This window comes from Ptiloglossa arizonensis, chromosome 2, assembly GCF_051014685.1.
Source record: "Ptiloglossa arizonensis isolate GNS036 chromosome 2, iyPtiAriz1_principal, whole genome shotgun sequence".
In the NCBI taxonomy this organism is placed as follows: Eukaryota; Metazoa; Arthropoda; class Insecta; order Hymenoptera; family Colletidae; genus Ptiloglossa; species Ptiloglossa arizonensis.
The window spans coordinates 3559894-3581507 of record NC_135049.1 but is presented as its reverse complement, the minus strand read 5'-3'; the positions used below and the strand labels follow the sequence as shown (position 1 = coordinate 3581507).

The window sequence follows — 21614 nt, the reverse complement described above, 5'->3', positions numbered from 1 at the left end:
GCACAATTTAACATTTTACTACAGATAGCACTTTAATTAAAGTTATGACATAATTGTACACATACATTGTATAAAATAAGTATCAACACTAATAATAATGTGGGTTATTACACCTCGAATTGAACTGTAATATATTTCGCGAATACATATGTATAAATTTTTAAAAATGTTTAAAACATGTTTAATTTACTTAAGAATGATAAATGCAATTTATATATCATAAACTTGCTTGCCATAATCATCACGCAGATTAGATATTACAACGGAGATTTTTAAAAAGAAAAAAAAATCGAATAAAACGAATATTATTTTTATGTTTTTAATTCTTTGTGAATGAAAGTCTTTAATAGCTCGTCTTTTTTTCCAGTAAGTTAGAAATAGCGCCATAAGGAAGTGAGTTCTGTAACATTTTGTGGAAAAGAGACTGAACAATATTTCAAGATGAATAAAATGGATTATATGGAGGTCACTGTACCAAACTATTCGTACGTTTTCAACTTTGAAGAAACCTTCAAACATTTGGACACCAGAATGTGGATGATGAAGAATTGGACAAATGGTTTCTACTATTGTGGCATTTATATGATCTTAGTATTTGGTGGGCAGCATTACATGTCAACTAGACCAAAGTTTGAGCTAAGAGGCTTGCTTTCACTGTGGAGCACACTGCTTGCAACATTTTCCATTATTGGATTTACTAGAACAGCGCCAGAATTGATCCACGTGCTAAGGCATTATGGGTTTTACCATAGTATTTGTATACCTAGGTAATTCCTCCTCTCTTTTTCCACTTAACTAACGTAATTTCAAAAACAATTTTTGTGTTTGCCGATACATTCGCATTACTTTGTTGATATTGTACAAATACTTAGAAGAATTGATTTTACCTAACCAGTAACTTATGATTGATGAAATATTAATTTTAAAATCATGTATATACGTGCTTGTACTAAATTATATGCCCTAGCACAAAATGGCAATGCTTTTATTTAAGCGGACAAGTATCAATTCAATAACACTTCACTTAAGAAAGAGTTTTCTCCTGTTATAGTGCTTTGTAATATTTACACTTTAGTTTCATATACCTTTCATACCTATCAACACTTCTCTTTAAAGCGGATGTATAATATTATGAGATAAGATTCAGTCTAGATTGTGTAATTAGAAATTTTATAGACTTAAGTAATCTAATTGTTATCTATGTACTTACAATATTAGTTTGTTATTCGTTTTTGTTTTGCATTTTTCTTCTTTTTCTTGTATATATGTCGGCTTATTCACTCGAGTATTAATTATTAAATCATTACGAAATGAAACTATCTCTCTTAATGAGCTTCACACGTAACTTTATCGTAGTTACACAAAATATACGTAACACAAAAATTGTTTAAACATTTCGAGTATATGCACACATTATAAGACGATAACAAGTCAATGTAGTAAAGCAATGATAGGAGAATGATTTTTTGTTTTCAGTTTCATCGAGCATGACTGCGTGTCTGGTTTTTGGTCATGGATGTTCGTGCTATCAAAGCTTCCAGAACTTGGTGACACGATCTTCATTGTGTTAAGAAAGCAGCCTCTTATCTTTCTACATTGGTATCACCATATAACAGTGCTTCTTTACTCGTGGTTTTCATACTCGGAATACACAGCATCCGCCAGGTGGTTTATTGTAATGAACTACTTTGTTCACTCCGTAATGTACTCGTATTATGCTCTCAAGGCGATGCGCTACAAACCACCTAAATGGATTTCCATGCTGATCACGACGCTGCAGCTAGTACAAATGGTTAGCGGGTGCATCATAAATATTACAACTTATCAGTATATGGAAAGTGGCCACATTGACTGCCACGTCTCACGTGTCAATCTTAAATTCAGTTTGGCCATGTACTTCAGTTATTTTGTCCTTTTCGCTAAATTCTTCCACAAGTCCTACCTAGGCCGCAAACATAGCAATAAAGTGGAGAAAAAGAATTACGCCAATGGATCAGTGGAGTACGAAAAGCTCAAGGCTAATTAAAGCACACAGACAATTTTTGAAAACATTTTCTAGAGACGATTTCCGAAGACATTTCTTGAAAATGCCTTTTGAATATGCTTTTTAAAGATGTATTTTGGGAATGCTTTTCAAGAAATGCACCTTGAAAATGTTTTTCGGTTTTAGAAGTTTTTGTTAACTTGAAGTCACAAAGTTGTACGGTAGGGTGACAGGGGGGAGATGCGTTATTTGAAGATACAGCACACTGAATTTTATGATAATATTAAATGTTGCACACTGAATTTAGTAATAAATTTAATGATAACCTGTTTAACATATTTAATGTTAAATGTGTTATCAGCTAATAAAGGAGCTTCTTAGAGGCATTTCTTGAAAATATTTTTTTGTTCTAGAAATAATTTCTGAAGAAGTTTCTTGATAACATTTTTTGGGTAACGTCTATGGAGTTAGAATATTACAAAAACCTTGGTAGAACGAGGTTAGCGATATAATTTTTAAGGATATGTCACGTTGCATAATAAATTATTTAACATGGAATTATTTAATACTGAAAAATATGTTGAGCATAACGCATTTAACAGTAAATATAATATATTTTCTACTAAATTTACGGATGTTTGACATATTTAATGTTATATATATATATATATGAAGAAGAATAAATATGGTCAAATATGATAAAGAATGTATGGCAATTTGTATAAGTGCAATATAAATGATACTTCGAAATATGTATCGTGATTGATCTAATAGAAATTTTTCTTTACACCATCGCTTTAAATTTTCTTTTTAACTAGTATCAAATTTATACTAGAATTTTTTTACATGACGTATTAAAAATTGATATTAATAACAACAGAAAAGGAATGAAAAATAAGAAACCGTTCCGAAGCCTCGTTCTACCGGAATAAGAATTCAAATTGTTTTCGAAAAAGCCGAAAAAGTGGACAAAAAGCATTATGTCCACTGAAATTTCATTGGGCCTATCTCCAAAACGAGCTAAGAAATATTTTTCGTAAAAAAATAATGAAAAGAAGGTTGACAAAAATTGGAGAATGAAATTATAATCAAGTACTGTTAACAGTGATTTAATCATTCGTGACCATTAGAAGAAAAAAAAAAGAAAGTTTATATTTACTATTTTCTATCACGACTATCTTATGCCGCTAGTATAATAAAATGAGCTGCTTACCGATATTTTATAACGTTGGGGGTGCAGCCAGCTCTGCAAAGACATTTCTTCGGTTTGCAAAATTTTATATCACATAATTTGTTCCGAAGTTTTCGTACAAATTATATTCTTTATTTATTCAGTTGTTTAAATCATTTGCAATTCGTATAATATAATAATTGAAATTTAATATAATTGTACGTTATTTTACATACAATTTAAAAGAATTAATTGAACGAGTTTTCTCTTAAATATCTGTCACATAACGAGAATAAAAAAAATGTGTTTTCATAAAAGATTATGAATTATAAAGGTTTTAAAATAAGTTTTTATTGAAAGAAAAATTAATAATTCCATTAAAAAAACTACTTGCAAGACAAAGAACTTTTTTCTCCTAAATTCGTTAAATTAATATCTTTGTAGGGCTGGTCGCCCTTTGAAATGTACACTGACCTATTCTAGTCGTATGGTCAGAATGAAAGCATTTATTAGCCAAAACAGGAGTGTATTGATACGTGCTTCAATATTTAAATGGTTTGTCCATGCCGCTGATCGATGCGCACTTCCATACCGGAAATTATTTATGTACCTTCCTTTTAACGTTTTACATGACTTTTAATTGGACACACTTTTTTCCATAAATTACCGATTTCCTCCTCATTCGCACAAATATTAACGATAAAATTTTGACGCCGGTATACTAATCTAGTATCATGCGTACTTGTAACTGTAATTTAAATATTGTTTATAGATAATTCCCTTGATTATTTAATTTAGACACAATTAATAGTCATAAATAATTATACAATTTTTACAAGTGTCTAATTTGTATAAAATAGTAGACATTACTGCGACCCAAACCTGCTCTCCATTGTGTAGTAAAGCTCAGTGGTAACATTAACGAAAAAATCAATCCAACGAAAAATATAATATTTAATTTATGACGAAATATCGCAAAAGTACTGATACGTTGAATTCAAACGATTTGAGTGATTAAACTTGTTTATTTATTTAATTAAATAATATTAATTACAGTCATGATGGCAGTCAAATATGCGTATTTCATTTAGTTGGTAAGAAATGAACGTTTGATTCGGAGCATAAGTATCCGTGTCAAACTACTACCCTCAAAGAAAAAAAAAACATTAGAATAAATAAATTTAAAAAAAAAAAGCGAACATTTTATAGGAAATCCTTTCTAACAATGAATTTATAATTCTTATTGTAAATTTATTGTAAAATGTGGGAAAACCCAAGAATACGTAATAAAACGAGACAAATAAAACCAAGCGTGTAATATAGCAATAAAAAGTATTTGCAATAAACTAAGATTCTTTCTTTTATATTAATTATATTAATACATTTGGTGATCTGTCAACGACTGCCGAAATATACAAATGCTTCTATTATTGCCTTTTAGTATTGGAATTAATATCAGTAGAATGATAATCGATATTATGTGATATAATAAACAAGTAACATGAATTTTATATCTATTATAAAAATTGTCACAAATGTATATTAACCAATATCGCATTATCATACTGAATTAAAGAAATGTTGTTAGCGTATGCGATTCATACACTAATTAACATTATATAGGATGAGGCATTTGAAATTATTATCCCTAATAATATTATCATTTTCTTTAGAGTAGAATAATTGAATTCGTTATAATATGCATTAAAATCCTGCTGTAAAAAATATGTTTCTATTTAAAAGAAATGAAGATCACTATCGACTTCCTATCTACTGGCTATTCATCCAATAAATTCTATTGAATTTTATCTTTGCATAAAAACATGCAACCTTTATTTAATCCGCCTCTCGCAACATATAATGACAGTGATGTAAACGAAGGTGTTAATTTCAAGTACCTCTTTCTGTATGTTTGATATTAAATGTGGATGCAATGAAAATTAGATTCCGTTCTCCTTTTGTTAATAGTAGTTTAGATAGTGTATCATTATCTATTCGTTCACAATTATTTCGTTTTACTTAGTACTGTTTAAACGAGCAATTATTGCAAATACTTATTTCTTTTCATTGATTATAGACGTCTCAATTTTAAGAGGATTTTCTTAAATCGCGATTTAGTAATTAATAACTACTTTGTGGCGATACTGTAGCTACTAATTATTACAATTAAATGATTAGTTAATTGAGTGCTGCTTTTATCGTCGATAGAAGAGCAACAGTTTATTACAATTTGAAGTTCAAAATGCATGCATTTCTAACGAAGAAACAAAATGTGTTTCCATAGGAGAAATTTAGCAAATTGATTCGAAACTTCGAATCAACATTTATACAGGTAACGTAATAATTAAGCGCTACATTTGTTACATCACCAAAGTTGTAACTACTGGGTTATCGTAATAGCGGTAATCATGAACAGTTCAAGAAAGCAGACATTTTTTTGAGATACGAGAACTAGTTTTTTTAGAAGATAAATGAATAGACGACGAGAGACAAATTGCTGTTCGGTTAAGTAAGAAGAGTTTTGAACATTTATTCGTACATTTTGGAACATATGTTTTAAACATACTGTCTGCCGTTGTATAAAATGTACAGTTTATTAAGCTTTTCATTACTTGAAAAATATAGAAGTAAACGTTAAGTAAACAACGAAATACAAGAAAGATTCTACTTGCAATTGCTTTATTTGCAATTTATTAAAATAAATTACCAAAATTCTAGTGGATATCAACTTGTGTAAGTAAAGGTGCATGAAATGAACACAAAAGAGACCAAAAGCCCATTAAAATAAATGGAGAAAGGATTTGATTTTAGTTGATTTCTTTTTCGCTTAGAATGACTCTGAACACGCATAGGTATATATCAACATAAACGAAAGTAACACGTAAAAAGAACTAAAGATAAAGTTTGTATGTGCGTGTTATGAAAGAAATATCACGAGCGACAGTTAGATAATTGTATAATTTGTTGGTATGATTTCTGTTGTTATTATCTATATTTTTATTTATTATATATAAACATTGTACATCAACAATAATAATTTATGACGGGAGGTATGAAAACGTTTCTTCTAATTATTAAATATCACATTATTTTATTTCAAAACTCATTACCCAACTTCCTGCTACAGTAAATCCTCACTCTAAGATTATCAAAACTTTTTTCATTTTCGGTATGCTCATCAATTGAAGCGTGAAATATAACACAGATCAGCGACTTCTTTGTAAGGTGCCGACTACCACGTTTAAAATACTTTTAATATATTAATAAGATTTTGAATAAAGTTTATTTATTTGAACATTAATGATCTTTACTTTCTAACTTTTATTTAAAAAGGAGATTTCACGTTCAATTTGTACTCAAATTGAATCTTCAATTGTATATTGTAGCGACGCTAAAATTTTGCGAAATTAAAACATTACGTCCACAAGAAAAGCTACTTTCTAGAATGTAGTATTTAAAATTAACGTCAAAGCACTCAAAAGTTAACAATTTCATTCGATCTATAATTTCACCTGTATGTATCCCACTCTTTCTCACACATTGTCCTTTGCTACGACTACTATTAATTCTTTCTTGTTCGCACTCATTTAATCTCACTCGTTCCTTTTCTTTGATTGTCTACTGCTACTGTCAACAAAATATAAGAGCGACACACTCAACGACATCGCACGACCATACCCCAATTCAAACCAAACGAGGTGTCAAACGCTTGTGTTCTGCACTACGTAAGGCTCTGCCTGTACATGATCGTTTTCAATTGCCTTTCCACTAGCTCACAATTCTTAATATTTTGTCCATTAACTGCTACGCTCAAATAAACTTGAACGAAGTAAACGATATTACTTTAGATACTCTACTAAAGAAAACACCAGATACGAGGGCGGTCCGATAAGTACTTAGCCTACAAAAGAAAAACGAAAATTTTGGAAAAGTGGCGATTTATTTCTCTATATAATCTCCTTTCAGCTCGATACACTTGACCCAGCGATGCTCCAACTTCTTCAACCCGTCTGAAAAATACGTTTTCTGGAGGTCTGTAAAGTAGGCCTCCGTGGCGGCGATAACCTCCTCATTCGACTCAAATTTCTGCCCGGCGAGTGACTTTTTCAAGTTTGGAAACAAAAAGAAGTCGCACGGGGCCAAATCTGGAGAATACGGTGGATGGGGCAGCAGTTCGTAGCCTAATTCGACCAATTTGGCCGTGGCGACAGCGGAGGTGTGAGCCGGTGCGTCGTCATGGTGGAAGGGCACTTTTTTCTTCGCCAAATGGGGCCGTTTTTCCTGCAATTCGGCGTCGAATCGGCCCAATAAACTGGCATAGTAGAGCCCTGTGACCGTTTTGCCTTTGTCCAGGTAATCGATGTAGATCACACCTTTTGAATCCCAAAAAACGGTGACCATCAGCTTTCCGGCCGATAGGACAGACTTCGCCTTCTTCGGAGCACGTTCGCCGGGTGAAGTCCACTGTTTCGACTGTTCCTTGGTCTCTGGTGTGTACCAGTGGATCCATGTTTCATCGACGGTCACGAAACGACGCAGAAACTCCTTCGGATTGCGCCTAAACAGCATCAAACACTGCTCCGAAGTGGTCTCACGGTTGCGCATGTTGTCCGGACTAAGCAAACGCGGCACCCATCGCGCCGACAGCTTTCTCATGCCCAATATTTCATGCAGGATATGACCCACGCGGTCTTTTGAGATGCCTACTGTCTCAGCTATCTCGCGCACCTTCAATCGGCGGTCTGCCAATACGAGATCGTGAATTTTTTTCACGTTATCCTCCGTGGTAGCCGTTTTCGGGGCACCTGGACGTGGCTCATCAAAAACCGACGTGCGACCACGTTGAAACTCGTTAAACCAATTTTTGACGGTCGCCATCAAAGGAGAAGAATCACCGTACACAGCATCCAAGCGCTCTTTGATTTCGCTGCGCGATTTCCCTTCCAAAAATAAGAATCGAATCACCGACCGATATTGCTCTTTTTCCATTTTTCTAAAATACGCGGACACACCCGCTTCCACACGCGGTCAAAACAAAAATATGAGTCCAATTCGGCTGAAATTTTGACAGTAGCTGTCTACAAGAATGTACTACAAGGTAATAAATTTTTCTTGCGATCGTGGCGACCATCGGGTGGTGAGGCTAAGTACTTATCGGACCGCCCTCACATAAACTTCTTCATTTTTGTGGCTAATTCCGTAAGATCGTAATAAACGATTGGAGAGAACAATAAAAAAAGTACCTTTTTTTCATTTTACCGTACATTTATAAGCATCGTTATTAGTAACTAAACTGTTTTTCCTATCATTGCTTAATTCCGCAGTGAAAAAGTTCACTGTACACCAATCATTTATAGTCGCAATTAAAACTTTTAATAAACAATCTCATATGATGATTCAATTTTACAATTACAGTAATCCTTAATTTCATTTGACTCCATTCCATCATTGTTTCTTATGTCTTTTGAGCGCAAAAGACGTTCTTTGATGTGCACTACATTTCATCTTTTAATTAAACTCAACATTTTTATACCTTTCGCTATACTTTCATGCCAGTGTTATCAATGCATTAGTAAATTTTTCTACATATAAATAAGTGCAAGTATGACTCTATTTGAATTATCTTTAATTACGTGTGTATAAAATGAAAGTCTTTCGAATAACGCAAGTACGTGCACCTTGAAACACGGTCATGTTTGGACTCATTTTCATCGGGAAAACTTCGCCAATCCATTGTTTCTTATGTACTTTCACAAAAATATAATAGAAAAAAGTATACAAAATTTTATCTTGCATTAATAGTTGCTACTCGCTATTGCTCTATTTCGTTCATTCTCGATGTTATAACTCAGTGAGTGTTCCCTTCGAACGACCAGTTTCAATTCGGTCAGTCAGGTATAAATTGAATCATAGTAACTTTGTTTTTTTTTTATATTTAGACAACTTTGTTCCTTTTGATACTACTACATAATAAATATAGATACATTTACAATATAGATTCATGATATTTTTTCCCCCATATCTTTCCTGAACTTTTTCACGAGACGAAACGTATTCGTATATGTGATGTACGATTTTGGCTGTGACTCACTGTATATATAACTATATTGTTCGTACTCAAGATCACATAAAGGTCATGTTATCATTGATCATGTGATTGGTCTTGACCTCAACTATTATGTCACAGTGATAAAAATATGTAATAGCGTTAAGATAAATATTTTTAATAAAATATTTAGATAACCGATTAGTATTTACAATCCGGTTAATCGGAAAATTAACTGGTGAATCACAGCAAAACATTACAATTATTTTCTACTTGACGTATGTCACATATTAATACATAAATGGTTTAGAATTGAAACTAGAAATGATTTTCGTAAAAGAAATTATCACAGTTTACGAAGAGTTATAATTCTTTAATTGTTAATTGTAATTCCAAAAGAATTACTACTGCAATAGACAATTGATCATTTGTAATTGTTGCAAATAATTGATTCTTATAGTTAAAAGAATTAATCATGAATTGCAATTGTCAATTGTTAATTTAATTATATTTTGCCCGATATTACTGTCAGACTGGAAGAATTACAGGAACAAACAAGGTAGCAAAAATATCTCAATGAATACAATGGATTAACCGCCAGCTACATACTCTAGACGTACCTAGATAGTTATGCGTAGCTATTGCGTTTCAATTTACATATGTATACAGTGGAACGTTGATTATCCGGATTTCGGTTACGCGAACGCGACCGATTATCCGACACAGAATAGGTCATATACATATTTAAATGACGTAGGTAACTGGTTTTTGCCAACGATATTCAGGAATTGTTAGATATAGATCAAAATAATCTAAGCTATACAATCATGAATGATAATTATATTATTTTATCTATTCGTAAGAAAAGTGATGAAAAATTTTTTTATTCAATAAAAAATTGAAGTCACTTTGAGTATTTCAAATAACTATATGTTTTGAACTTGATAGCATTATTGTTTACGGATAGACGAATTGAACGACCTACTATACAATGACCTTGGGATAATCTTTAATTTATAAATTACAATAATTAAGATTACCAATTGATTGCGTGTATCATCAAAGAATAATGTGCATAATAATTTGAAATAAACATCTGTACAATATTAAATAACTGCATACTCTTCATGTATTTAGAAAATACAAAATTATACAATATTTCTAATATTACCTTCTTGAATACTAGAAGTAAACTATAATATTTGGAAAAAATTATTATAAAGAAACTTCAAATTTTTCCATGAAATGATTAAGTTTGATGTGAATAAAACTCATTGTGATTATACATTGAACAAAACATGTGCTTTTATAATATTTTACATAAGTACAACTATACAATTATACTTATGTACACAAACATAAAAATTTCAATACAAAATTTACTACTGTTTACAATACATATTATATATATATATATATTACAAGTCAAAATCTTAAGTTTTGTTTATTAGTAATAGATAACTATATACGCACATATATACAAAAATGTTGAACAAACATTGTTATAAATATTAGTTATAATATTATGTTTTGTAAGGTAAAATAGCTAAAAGAACACAGTTATTTAAAATTACATTATTTACGGACTTCAGACTTGACAGTTCTTTTTAATGTTGACCAATTAAAATAACATGCTATCATTTAGAAAATACAAATGATCATAAACTTTTCAAGATGAACTTACTTAATCATAATCATTTTTATTTTCATTTCATATTATGTACTTTATTTCTGATATATTCACAGATTTAAAAATCTTTTTAGAACTATTTTTTCCCTCTTTAATTCTAGTTTGTAAAGAAACAAGATTATTTTTCTTGACCCCATTCCTCTGAGATATATTTAAGCAAATCGGTAAGATTTTTAAATTCAGTTCGACTTTGAGGAGGATCATTTTTTGGTATACGAGGTAAAATAGAACCAGCTTTTAATCGAAATTCTTCAGCATTTGAAGCTCCAGACAGCTTCCAAATACCATAAAAAAACAATCCACAGCAACTAACTGCCCATACAGTACCCCGAAGAAGAGCCCTTGTAGCAAGCGATACTCCTGATTCAGGAAGGCCTTTTTCTCCCAGAATCCCTATATCAAAATTCTTTGAATCTTTTCTTTTAGTTGATGACAGTGCAGTAAAAAAACCAAGCATAGCAGAAATTCCTGCTACTCCGCTTAGAAAGATTGTAGCTGAAAAACAAATTTCAAACTCCTTAAAAATATCTAATTAAATAAATACAAGGTGATTTAAAATGAATTGAACATATTTAAAACTATATTATTTTGTAAGTTTTAAATGAAAACATAACCTAAACTAATTTATAAAGGACTTTTAAGCCTCATGGAAAAAAATCTGTCTTTTGTAATTAAATTTATTCTATTCAGTTGTTAAAGATATATATAATTCTTCATAAATTATTCTTATATAGAATTTCTAAGATGAGTACATCAGTTATCAATGGAGACATAAAATTTTTACATTGAAGTATAATTTTATATTTGGTGATTTTATAACATATACCTACCGTATAATTTTTCTTTTTGCTTTTTAATGTCTTCGTCAGACATGACTGCTTTATATTATTAAAATATATCGTATTATTACATGACAGCAACAGATTTTTAAAAATTTTCGAAGAAATTCGAAGAAAACTTGAACAATTTACAAAATCACAATCACATAAATTTTTTTAATAATTTACATGTAAACCATAGACTATTACAAGAAGCACTGTAACAAACCAACTCTCCTCAATTCTCAATCGTAATGTGATTCATATCCGTAGAGCCTTGAAGTATCTGCTCGCAAGGTGCGTGAGCATTTTTAAAATATTTCCGAGTGATGAAGAATTAAAACTTGATATTGCTCAAATATGACTTTTATAAAGGGTTTAAATTTTTACTTGTTCATAATTAAAGTTGCTAATATTTAAAAATTACCAAGGTAAGGAAAGTTAGCCTTATTCCTACAAGTGACGATGTGGCCTAAACAATGTGTTTGGACGTTCGATTCGAGATTGGAGCTCTAGTGGAAAAACACTTTTAGAAACTAATGAAAGCAAAAAACTTCTCGAAAGGTTTCATGACTTAAATCAAAAGGTACGATTTGCTTCAAGATTTGATTATTGATTCTCTTGCTATTTTAAGCTTTATTTAAAATCTATTCTCAGCTATGACGCCGTAACAGTATCTAATTCGATACAAATATCCTTATAATATAACAAATCTTTTGAACTACGCTATCTATAGAAACTTGAAATTCCACTATTTCATACTTATATTCATACTTATATAAAACTAAAGATATGTATATGTCTAAGCACGGTCACCAATCAAACATCGAAAATTAAACAGACTTTAGTAAGTTATCCCTTAAACAAAACGAATGTCACTGGGTGTATTTCTATGATTTGGAAATAGCCTCTTACCAAGCGACTCAAAACAGTTTCATAAATAATGATCATAAATTGTTACATGCATAAGAAATTGTCTCATACAAAAGCATATAAGAAAACCGCAGACGTTCGCAATGTTTTTCGTACATTTAGTAATTTAGTCGTAGTATAAATAATGAACTTCGATTGATTTCCACCATGCTGCCTTCTCTTACTCCTTCCAATCAGAAATCTAGGGAGCAAAATCTGGCTTGCCTAATCCTGACCTACCTAACACCCTATTGAATTTCCCCCACCATTACACACTAATTACGAACTACGTATCTACGAACTCAGGTCTTCGACAGCTTTGGAGAATTGGGCTTAATTATATTTGTAGACAAAATATTGTCAACAATTTGTAAAACAAAAGAAAATATTGTAAAAATGAAAATTTTCAAAAAATTTTTGAATTTTACATAATCATTTAGTATCTAAATAGCTAAATGAACTTCAATAAAACTTTATATTTGAGTTTTATATTTCCATCTTTATGTCTGATTAAATTTTGGACATAATTAGTCCGTGGTTAATAGTAATTATTTTATAATTTTTTAGTTATTTTGATATATATATGTACACATATGTGTATGCGTTATTTGTAAAAAAGATTAAAAAAGTTCTAAGTAAATTTAGAGAGAATAAATTGTGGGTTTTAATTTCCTTCATGAGATGAATTGTGAACAATATTCTATCTTTAAACGTAAACGATGGTCAGTACAGTTCAGCCGTCTGTCCATAAATCAGACTTCAGCTATTTCGAGAACGAGAGAGAAAGCACATTATCTACATCCTCGATTCTCCAATTATTAAAGTGCCGAACCCACGCACACAGCTCGTGCATTAGAGTGGGGGAAATTTTAATATGGCGCCGGGTAGATCGGGAGTCTTTTTCTCGTATCAGTGGTTGGCATTCATGCCTAGTGTATAGAATATGTGAAATAGAATGAGAATTTTTCTGCTATAGCACTTCTAACGAAAATTCAACTACCTCATCTAAGGATTTACAGTTTTATGGAAGATCCTTTAAAGATGCTGTTCTATGTTAAATGAATTTTATTGTAATTAATTTTGAAAGGAAATTCGATTTGTTTAGCATTTGAAACTGAGATAAAGAAAATGTTGGAAGGTACGATAGTGAACAATTTTTTAAGTATATTACATATAAAATTACATTCTATTTAATTAATTCTAATGTCAAACCGTGGTAAAAATATTTGGTGTCAAAACATTTAATGACAATTAGGATCTTTAATCCTACACAATTTTAACAAACTTATTAAATTTGTGATATTTAAAATAAAAAATCTATTAAGATGCAAAAACAAAATACATTATCATTTATTTTGAAATATCTTCTTGTTTTAGGTGAATTGAAACATAACATTGCCAAGTTAGTTGAAGATTTGAGGTTTGTTGTAAAAACAGAAAAAGAGATTGATGATATCATTCAAATTTTAGACTCCATTGTTAACATTAGCAAAACTTCTATTGGAGGTATTGTTTTATATTTTTTACTTAAGTGATATTATACCATATATTTAGATTTGTTTTGATAATTGACAACATTAGTTGTACAAAATTTGGTTTTATAAATATACATATAATTTTATGCAGGCATATATACATCTTTGTATTTTCTTATAATGAACATAAATTTTTTTATTCTGTTTAGAAGCTACTGAATTCACAATAGATGATGTCTTTCTAACTTTATTGCATCATGAGTCTAAAGACATCATTGCAAAAACTGCTAAGGCAATTGCTGAAATTGCTAAAAGTAAAACAGGAAGAGAAAAGTGCACCAGTACAGATTTAGTAAATGCACTAATAGATCTCTTAAAGGACGATCGGGTTGATATATTAACACAAACTTCCAGGGCTTTGGGAAATATTTGTTATGAGAATGGTAGGTAACTTTAATTCTTAAAAAACCAAATTGTGTTCATATATGCAGCTATGGAACATTAAAATAACTATTATCATAGTTCAATAATATTAGAAACAATAATCAATGATTTTATCTTAGTTATTGCATAAATTTAGTTTTCTTTATAGGTTTTGTGTTCTCAATGGTAATTTAGTTAATACCCTTTATATAAAAAGTATTTTCTTTAGTTCATTATGTGCATAAGGACATATATTATCAATAGTTAATAAAAAGTTCAGTTTGGAAATTAAAATGCAAACTTAATTTTAAAGTATTTTTGTAAATAATCTAATATATTTAGTACTCAAATACTATGGAAGTAGTACTGTAAGCAGTCGCAGATTTATGCATAGACAAACCTAAGTAGCTGCTCAAGAACGTCAAATATAATGGTGCATTTAAAGTTTTATAAATTATAAAAATTACTTATTTATATTATTATACATCAGTTTTTCCTATTTACGGATGAGGAAAGTGGAATAATATTTTTTAATTAGAGAAGTAAATGAAACTATTAATTTGAATAAAAATAACTTTTAATTAATCTACTTTAATTCTTCAGAAATTTTAAACATAGGTGTAATAAAATTCTTGTTTTTCTAATTATATAAATAATAATAATTTTAAAACATACTTTAAACAAAGTACAAACATTGATAGAAAACAAAGTTATTAATGTAAAAATCAATTATATAAAATTTCGTTCAAATTAAATTAAATTAATTTTAAACTAAATAAGAGTTTAAATTACATTATATTAATACATTTCATTTTCTTAACATTTTTTGTTTAAAAAATTATAGAAAATGGTAAGAAATTTGTAGAAGACAAAAATGGGTTGAATTCAATTCTGGCAGTATTAGAAAAAAGTGTTACAATGAAAAATGTAGAAGGAGCACCATTTCTCCGTAATGTTGCTGCTGGACTTTTGTTGAACTTTCTTATTGACAGATCATTCCTTCACAAAGAGGTGTGTCATGTTCTGCATGTTTTTTCAACTTCTTTAATTATGTTAATTATTAATACTTAAATTATCACATTTATGCTAGTATGTTGTCAGAAAATGCACGTCATATACAATCGGTGTATTAGTATGTATTTATAATCTTTGCTTATGTAAGTAGAAATCTGGTGTTTCAGATCTTTTTTTAAATGTATTCTTAAAAATAAGTATATATTATATAGACTATGAATAATTTATTATGAAATTTGTTAATAATTAAATAAACTTTATTTTATAAGTATTCTGATCAAAAGCCTTATGTGTAATCTTTGGGGGTGAGTGAGGTATATTTTTTAGGATGTAAATAATTTGATAACAAAATGTTTTTGATATTAAATTAGTATGCTTTTACATACCTTTTTCAACTAGAGTAGAATTGTAAGTATGAGTACATGCAAATTTATCCAATAATCTTCATATACTATAATGTAAGATTATAAACAATACAATATTCTTTAATATTTTTAAAAACGTGTTTCAATTATGTGCAACAACTTTATTTTGTTTTAAAAATAAAATATTTGATTCATTCAAATCAATTAAAGTCTACTAAATTACACATGGAGGAAATGAATACATACTAATATATTAATGTAAATACCATAAACTCTTAACATAACATACTAGTACATTCGTGGTAATTAATATGTTAATCTGTAGGAAAACTTTCTTAGGCACTGCAACAGGAAACTGTACCTATTATCTGCAGTATTTTGGAAATTGATGGACCTACAGGTGGAGAGGCTGCTATGCATGCACTCTTAATATTAGGAATACTGGATGATGCTAATATAGAGTTTTTAGATGAAAGACTTACAAAAATTTTGGTCGACATTTTAGCCAGTGATACATCATTAGAACTCTCTAAAATGTGTTTGGAACTTCTTCATGGTCAAGCAGAAAATGGTACATGTACTTTATTTTAATAAGGTTTTGCAAAATACATTTAATTTTTTCACTCCTTTTTTGTATTACATGTATAATAATGCAGGCAGAAAGAAAAATCAGTTTCAGGTTAAGGGGGTATTCTCATTTGATATTTCATACTTTTTGTTATATTAAAAATCATTTGAAAAAACGTTTCAAATGAGAATCTCTTAAGAATACAGTGGTATCATGAGTAAAGAGGAGTCTAAATAATAATGACTAATTTTTGTTTAAAGCAAAATACTCAACTTGTTCACTTATAATTTGAATCTACTTTTGCAGGATGGTAGATTATAGATCCTTCTTGTTATGTGAAAAATTGTGCATATGAAATTATGTGAGTTGTAGTATAATTTTAAAGATATAAATAATTGAAATTATATACCTTGCAATATATGTTGTAAATCTGATTGTGTCTTTAAGTGTTTTTCTACTTCTACTATTGTTGCATTATAGCATTTATTGCAAACTTAATTACATCTCGGGAAATATGCTGCATCATCAAGCAAGTTGTTTTCCAGAAAAAAGTGAATAGTAAAAAGTGTAAATGCATGTTTTTATATTTCCAATGCATTCATAATGACTACTATTTAATAACATGTGTACCATTAATGCAATTGTAATTAAAAACAATTAAAAAAAGAGATAAAAATATTTGTTGTAAATGGCTGTTGATATTTATAATATATATTCTAAGATAAGTAATTTTAATTATTTGCACACTTAAAGTAATTCAGTTATTGCACCTAATATTTCATATGTAGCAATAGGGATCTGTAATCTATCATTCTGTAAATTAAAATTAAATAAACATAAGTTGAGTGCTTTGCTTTTTAAACAATCATATTTGTAATAAAGGTTGATTACAATTTTTGATTCAGTATGGCTTGTTATTCCTTTTAAGATTGATCTTTCTGTTGCTCTATAATACATTATATATACAATTTTAGTTTAAATGTTAATTAATAAATTCTGAATAAACATTTGTAACAATTACTAATGCAAATATTTAAATTTTAGAAAATGCAAAATTATTACTTGCAAAAGCAGGTATTTGTGAATTATTATTGAAACTTCTGGAAAAACATTGTCCATACTGTACAGATGAAGAGTCTAGGTTATTGTTGAAACTTGCTTGCAATCTAATTGTCCTTGTATTGACCGGAGGTATTTTACAAGATTTTTATTAAATCAATAATATTAATATTAATAATAATAAGGTATTATTGAAATGTGCTAAAATTGTGTTATTTATATAATTTTAATAACAAATTCATTTAAAAAATAACTTAAATAAAATATTTATTATTATGTAAAACAAGTCGTTTTGAATGAAACAAACAAAAATTTGAAATTATATTATATAATAATGATCAATTATTTTTATAATTTTTACTTCAATGGTCAGTAAGTTTTAATATGTAGAATTTGTGTGATTTTAACATTCATTATATATGTGCAAAGTACAAAAAAGTAATTTATTTAGTATTAACAGATTACTTATTTTGTAAGACATTATATCAAGAACAGTTATACTGCATTATAGATAGATTTTAATAAGTATTATTATTTATGTTATTTTTCAAGTATGTACATAATACATTACTTTCCTATATTATACATGTATGTTTTTCTTTTCTTAATCAACAAGAAAGACAGTTTTTAATCATATTTATTGTAGTTTAAAATAATATTTAGAAATATATATATTTATATGTATCAATAGAGTGGTGTATAATGTGATTCTTTCAGATGAAAGTATGAACAGTCTCTATGATAACAGTAATGGCATAGTATATAAGAAATTAGTTCAGTGGCTTGAAAATGAAGACAAAGATTTGCAAATCACAGCAGTATTAGCAATGGGCAATTTTGCACGTACCGATGCTCATTGCAAGCTTATGGTTACTCAAAGTGTTCACCGCAATCTCCTTAAACTGCTCCAGAGCAATAATACAGACACTGCTGACAAAAGATTTCAATATGCTTTACTTAGTGCTTTGAGGAACCTTGTTATTCTTGCAGATAATAAGCCTATAATATTAGAAGATGGATTAATAGATGTTTTATATTCAATGTTGGATATTCAATCATTTTCTGTGGTTTTTAAATTATTTGGTACATTAAGGATTGTTATAGATGGTCAATGTAAGGTTGCATTTCAAAAACATTTAATAAGAATTAATTTTTTCAAATATTTTTTTTTCAATTTTTGATACTTCATTTCAATTATTTTATTTATATTTGGATTGTTACTTTTAAACCAAAAGATAAGAAATGTTATATATGTATGTAATCAAAAATACATTATTAAAATCATGTTATTAAAAAAAATAGCATAAAATTTATATTTGAAAAAAGTTGTTTTTTAACTATTTATGAACCAAAATTAAATTTAAATTTATGAAAGAGTTTAAATGTTAATGTTACATATTTAAAGAATATAACTATAATTTTTTGTTTAAAAATATATTTATTTTTTGTTAAAATTAATTATTAATAAAACAGTTCTTGAAATTTAAATTGATAAATCTATTCACTATTTCAGGTGAGGCTGCAATACAGTTAGGAAAAAAAAACAATTTAATAAAGAGGACAGTTGAGTGGTGTGAAGTTGAGGAACTTCCAGGAGTTCATCAGGGTGAAGCAAATCGCTTGATTGCTTGGTTGATTAATAATAGCAGGTGCAATAATTTTAATAAATACGTTTTAAAAAAAATGCTTCTATTGGGTTGTCCGGAAAGTCATTTCGTTTTTTTTTTTTTTTTTTTTTTTTTTTTAATTCTATTATCTATTCTCCATTTTGCAAAACGAAATAACTTTCCGAACAACCCAATATATTATATAAAACACTTCGGCCTTTACCATATGCCTTATTTCTATTGTATTTATTTTATTGATTGTTTGTAAAAATATAATGATATTTTTCAGAATATTTACTTATATACTTTTTAATTTAGGAATAAGGAAATCTCACTTTCGGTAATAGAACATGGAGCAGTGAAACATCTAGTCAAAATGCTAATGGCTCAACACATTCTAATGCGGAATGAAGCTCTAATTAGTTTAATGATATTAACTACAAGCTGTTTATCTGAGTGTGAAAAACTTCTTCTTGAAGCTGATATAGGAGAAAAACTTTGCAAATTTTTTGATACTGTGAATAGCCTGGAAGTACCAATACTGCAAAATATTGTATCTCTATTAGATAATATTACTAATTCAGGTATTTTAAACTGTGTTTACTTTATATTTTATAGTGAATTTGTGCTTATATTTCGTATTTGATAAAAACAGCATCATAAAATGTAAATAGGAGATATAATTAATGATTTCTTGACAACTTTATTTGGTTTTTTCCAGAAATTTAATTTGTACTGTAGTGAACGTGATATTACTTAGAAAAAAAGAGAAACGGTTGTGTTAAAATTATATTTAACTTATAATTTCAGATGCATTAAGAGAACATCTTGGAAAAACTAACTTAAAAACATTATGTCAAAATATAATTCAAGACGAAGAAAACTCAACTCTTCGGAGCAGATTACAAGAAATTTGTGACAAACTTGATTAAGAAATGGAAAAATTTGAAAATTAAAAGTTTTTTATGAAAAACATATATTCAGCAGAATATAACATTTTTTTCTGGAAGAAAATGAAACTTTATGCCGGGATATGACAACCATTTCATATCTAAAGCAATATTTTTGTAAAACGTCTGATGTGTATGATTATAAACAATCCATATGAAAACAATATAATAGGATATTTAATTTCATCCATTCAGTGATAATAAGTAACGATAATATTTGAAAAATTCTTTGAAATCGATATTTTGCTATTTGATTTTAATGTAAAAAGCCCTATTAAATTATCACAAACATTTAGTTAAACAATTGATTCATTAAAATAAGATGAATGTAATTACTTTGTATATGTGTCTATTAAGTGATCAAACACTACTTAACGTAAATGTGATTAGTCAATTGACTAATTATGAAAAATTCCTAAAATTTGTGAACACAAAAATATATATACTTTTAGGAAATTGACCAAATATTAAAATAAATCTATAGATGAAAAATTCTGGTAATTAAATAATGTTTATTTGTTTTTTTATTTTTAAAACATATAATTCTTATGAAAGATTTACATTATGACTGGAATATATTTTTGGAATTACTTTCAAGTAGGTTTATTAGGGAATTACATTTTCAAGTTTAAAATCTTTTGAAAATTATTAATAATATCAATGTTCTAATGACAATTGTTATATAGAATTTGTTTGAATTAACATAATTATACTTGCTTATTTCTTTATTACTTGAACATTCATAAAATAGAGTTTTAAAATTGTATGTTTAATGTGTAATAAAAAATTAAATAAAAGTCTTAACTAATATATTTTTCTTATTTTTAATATTTTAAAAGCAAAATATTTAAACCGAATAACATTTAAATAATATACAAGATGTCTCCAAAATTATGGTGCAACCGCGCGAATAGTGATTTTATACACAAAAATAATTCGAACATTGCCTATGTTTATAAATACAAATACGAGAAGAAACAGAAGTCCGATAAGCCAAAACTTACAGTCATTATACAAGTACTTGCCGGATTTTTAAATTCCTTTTTCGTCGAAAACGAAGCCTTAAATGAAAAAATGTCATTTTTTTTTTCTAGGAGGATTTTTACACGTAAAATCATTACTCGATCGGTTGTGCCACAATTTTGGAGACATCCTGTATATATTCAAAGGTCAAGTGTTTGTAGTTAACTAACTGCATTTTTGAAGTATCAGCCATTCTACAATATATGACATATATTGTAGTATTGTACAAAAACTTATTTGACTTTTAAATTAAAGATTTAAATACAAACTATTCGTTTTCAGATATTTTAGGAATAAGAGAAAAACGAAAACAATTTATAATTACAGCTCTACCTGACATTTTTAAGAAACATTTAATAAAACTATTTCAGTTAATAATTTTGAGTGAGACATCTCATACTGACTCATATCATTGTAGTGAATATAATGAACAAAATATTTCTATAAATATATTTCATTTACGATACCTTAACAAAATGCTTTGACTTCTCCTAATCCTACCTCCTTTA

The 21614-nt window shown here is 28.6% G+C and overlaps 3 protein-coding genes across 6 annotated transcripts in view; 2 read left to right on the top strand and 1 right to left on the bottom strand.

Annotated features, from left to right (window-relative positions):
* The window catches only part of LOC143154937 (very long chain fatty acid elongase 6-like), a 40971-nt gene extending 34757 nt beyond the window's left edge, over positions 1-6214 (top strand). For all 4 annotated transcript variants that reach the window (XM_076327050.1, XM_076327053.1, XM_076327051.1 and 1 more), the window contains 2 exons: positions 368-767; positions 1477-6214. In XM_076327050.1, coding sequence (XP_076183165.1) covers positions 442-767; positions 1477-2026 — 876 coding nt within the window. In that variant the 5' untranslated portion in view covers positions 368-441 and the 3' untranslated portion in view covers positions 2027-6214. The remainder of the gene's footprint in view (positions 1-367; positions 768-1476) is intronic.
* Positions 6215-10694: 4480 nt separating this feature from the next.
* On the bottom strand, positions 10695-12318 carry LOC143143410 (transmembrane protein 242). Its single transcript, XM_076304593.1, has 2 exons — positions 11722-12318; positions 10695-11386 (listed from the first exon to the last, which is right to left on the bottom strand). The coding sequence occupies exons 1-2, from the start codon at positions 11762-11764 to the stop codon at positions 11010-11012; spliced, it is 420 nt and encodes a 139-aa protein (XP_076160708.1). The 5' UTR covers positions 11765-12318; the 3' UTR covers positions 10695-11009.
* Positions 11993-20366, top strand: Vimar (visceral mesodermal armadillo-repeats). The gene is made up of 11 exons (XM_076304592.1): positions 11993-12295; positions 13598-13759; positions 13999-14127; positions 14306-14539; positions 15364-15530; positions 16238-16469; positions 17511-17657; positions 18243-18638; positions 19039-19174; positions 19451-19716; positions 19943-20366. Exons 2-11 carry the CDS (start codon positions 13750-13752, stop codon positions 20062-20064), a joined length of 1839 nt encoding a protein of 612 aa, XP_076160707.1. The 5' UTR covers positions 11993-12295; positions 13598-13749; the 3' UTR covers positions 20065-20366.
* Positions 20367-21614: the final 1248 nt, after the last annotated feature.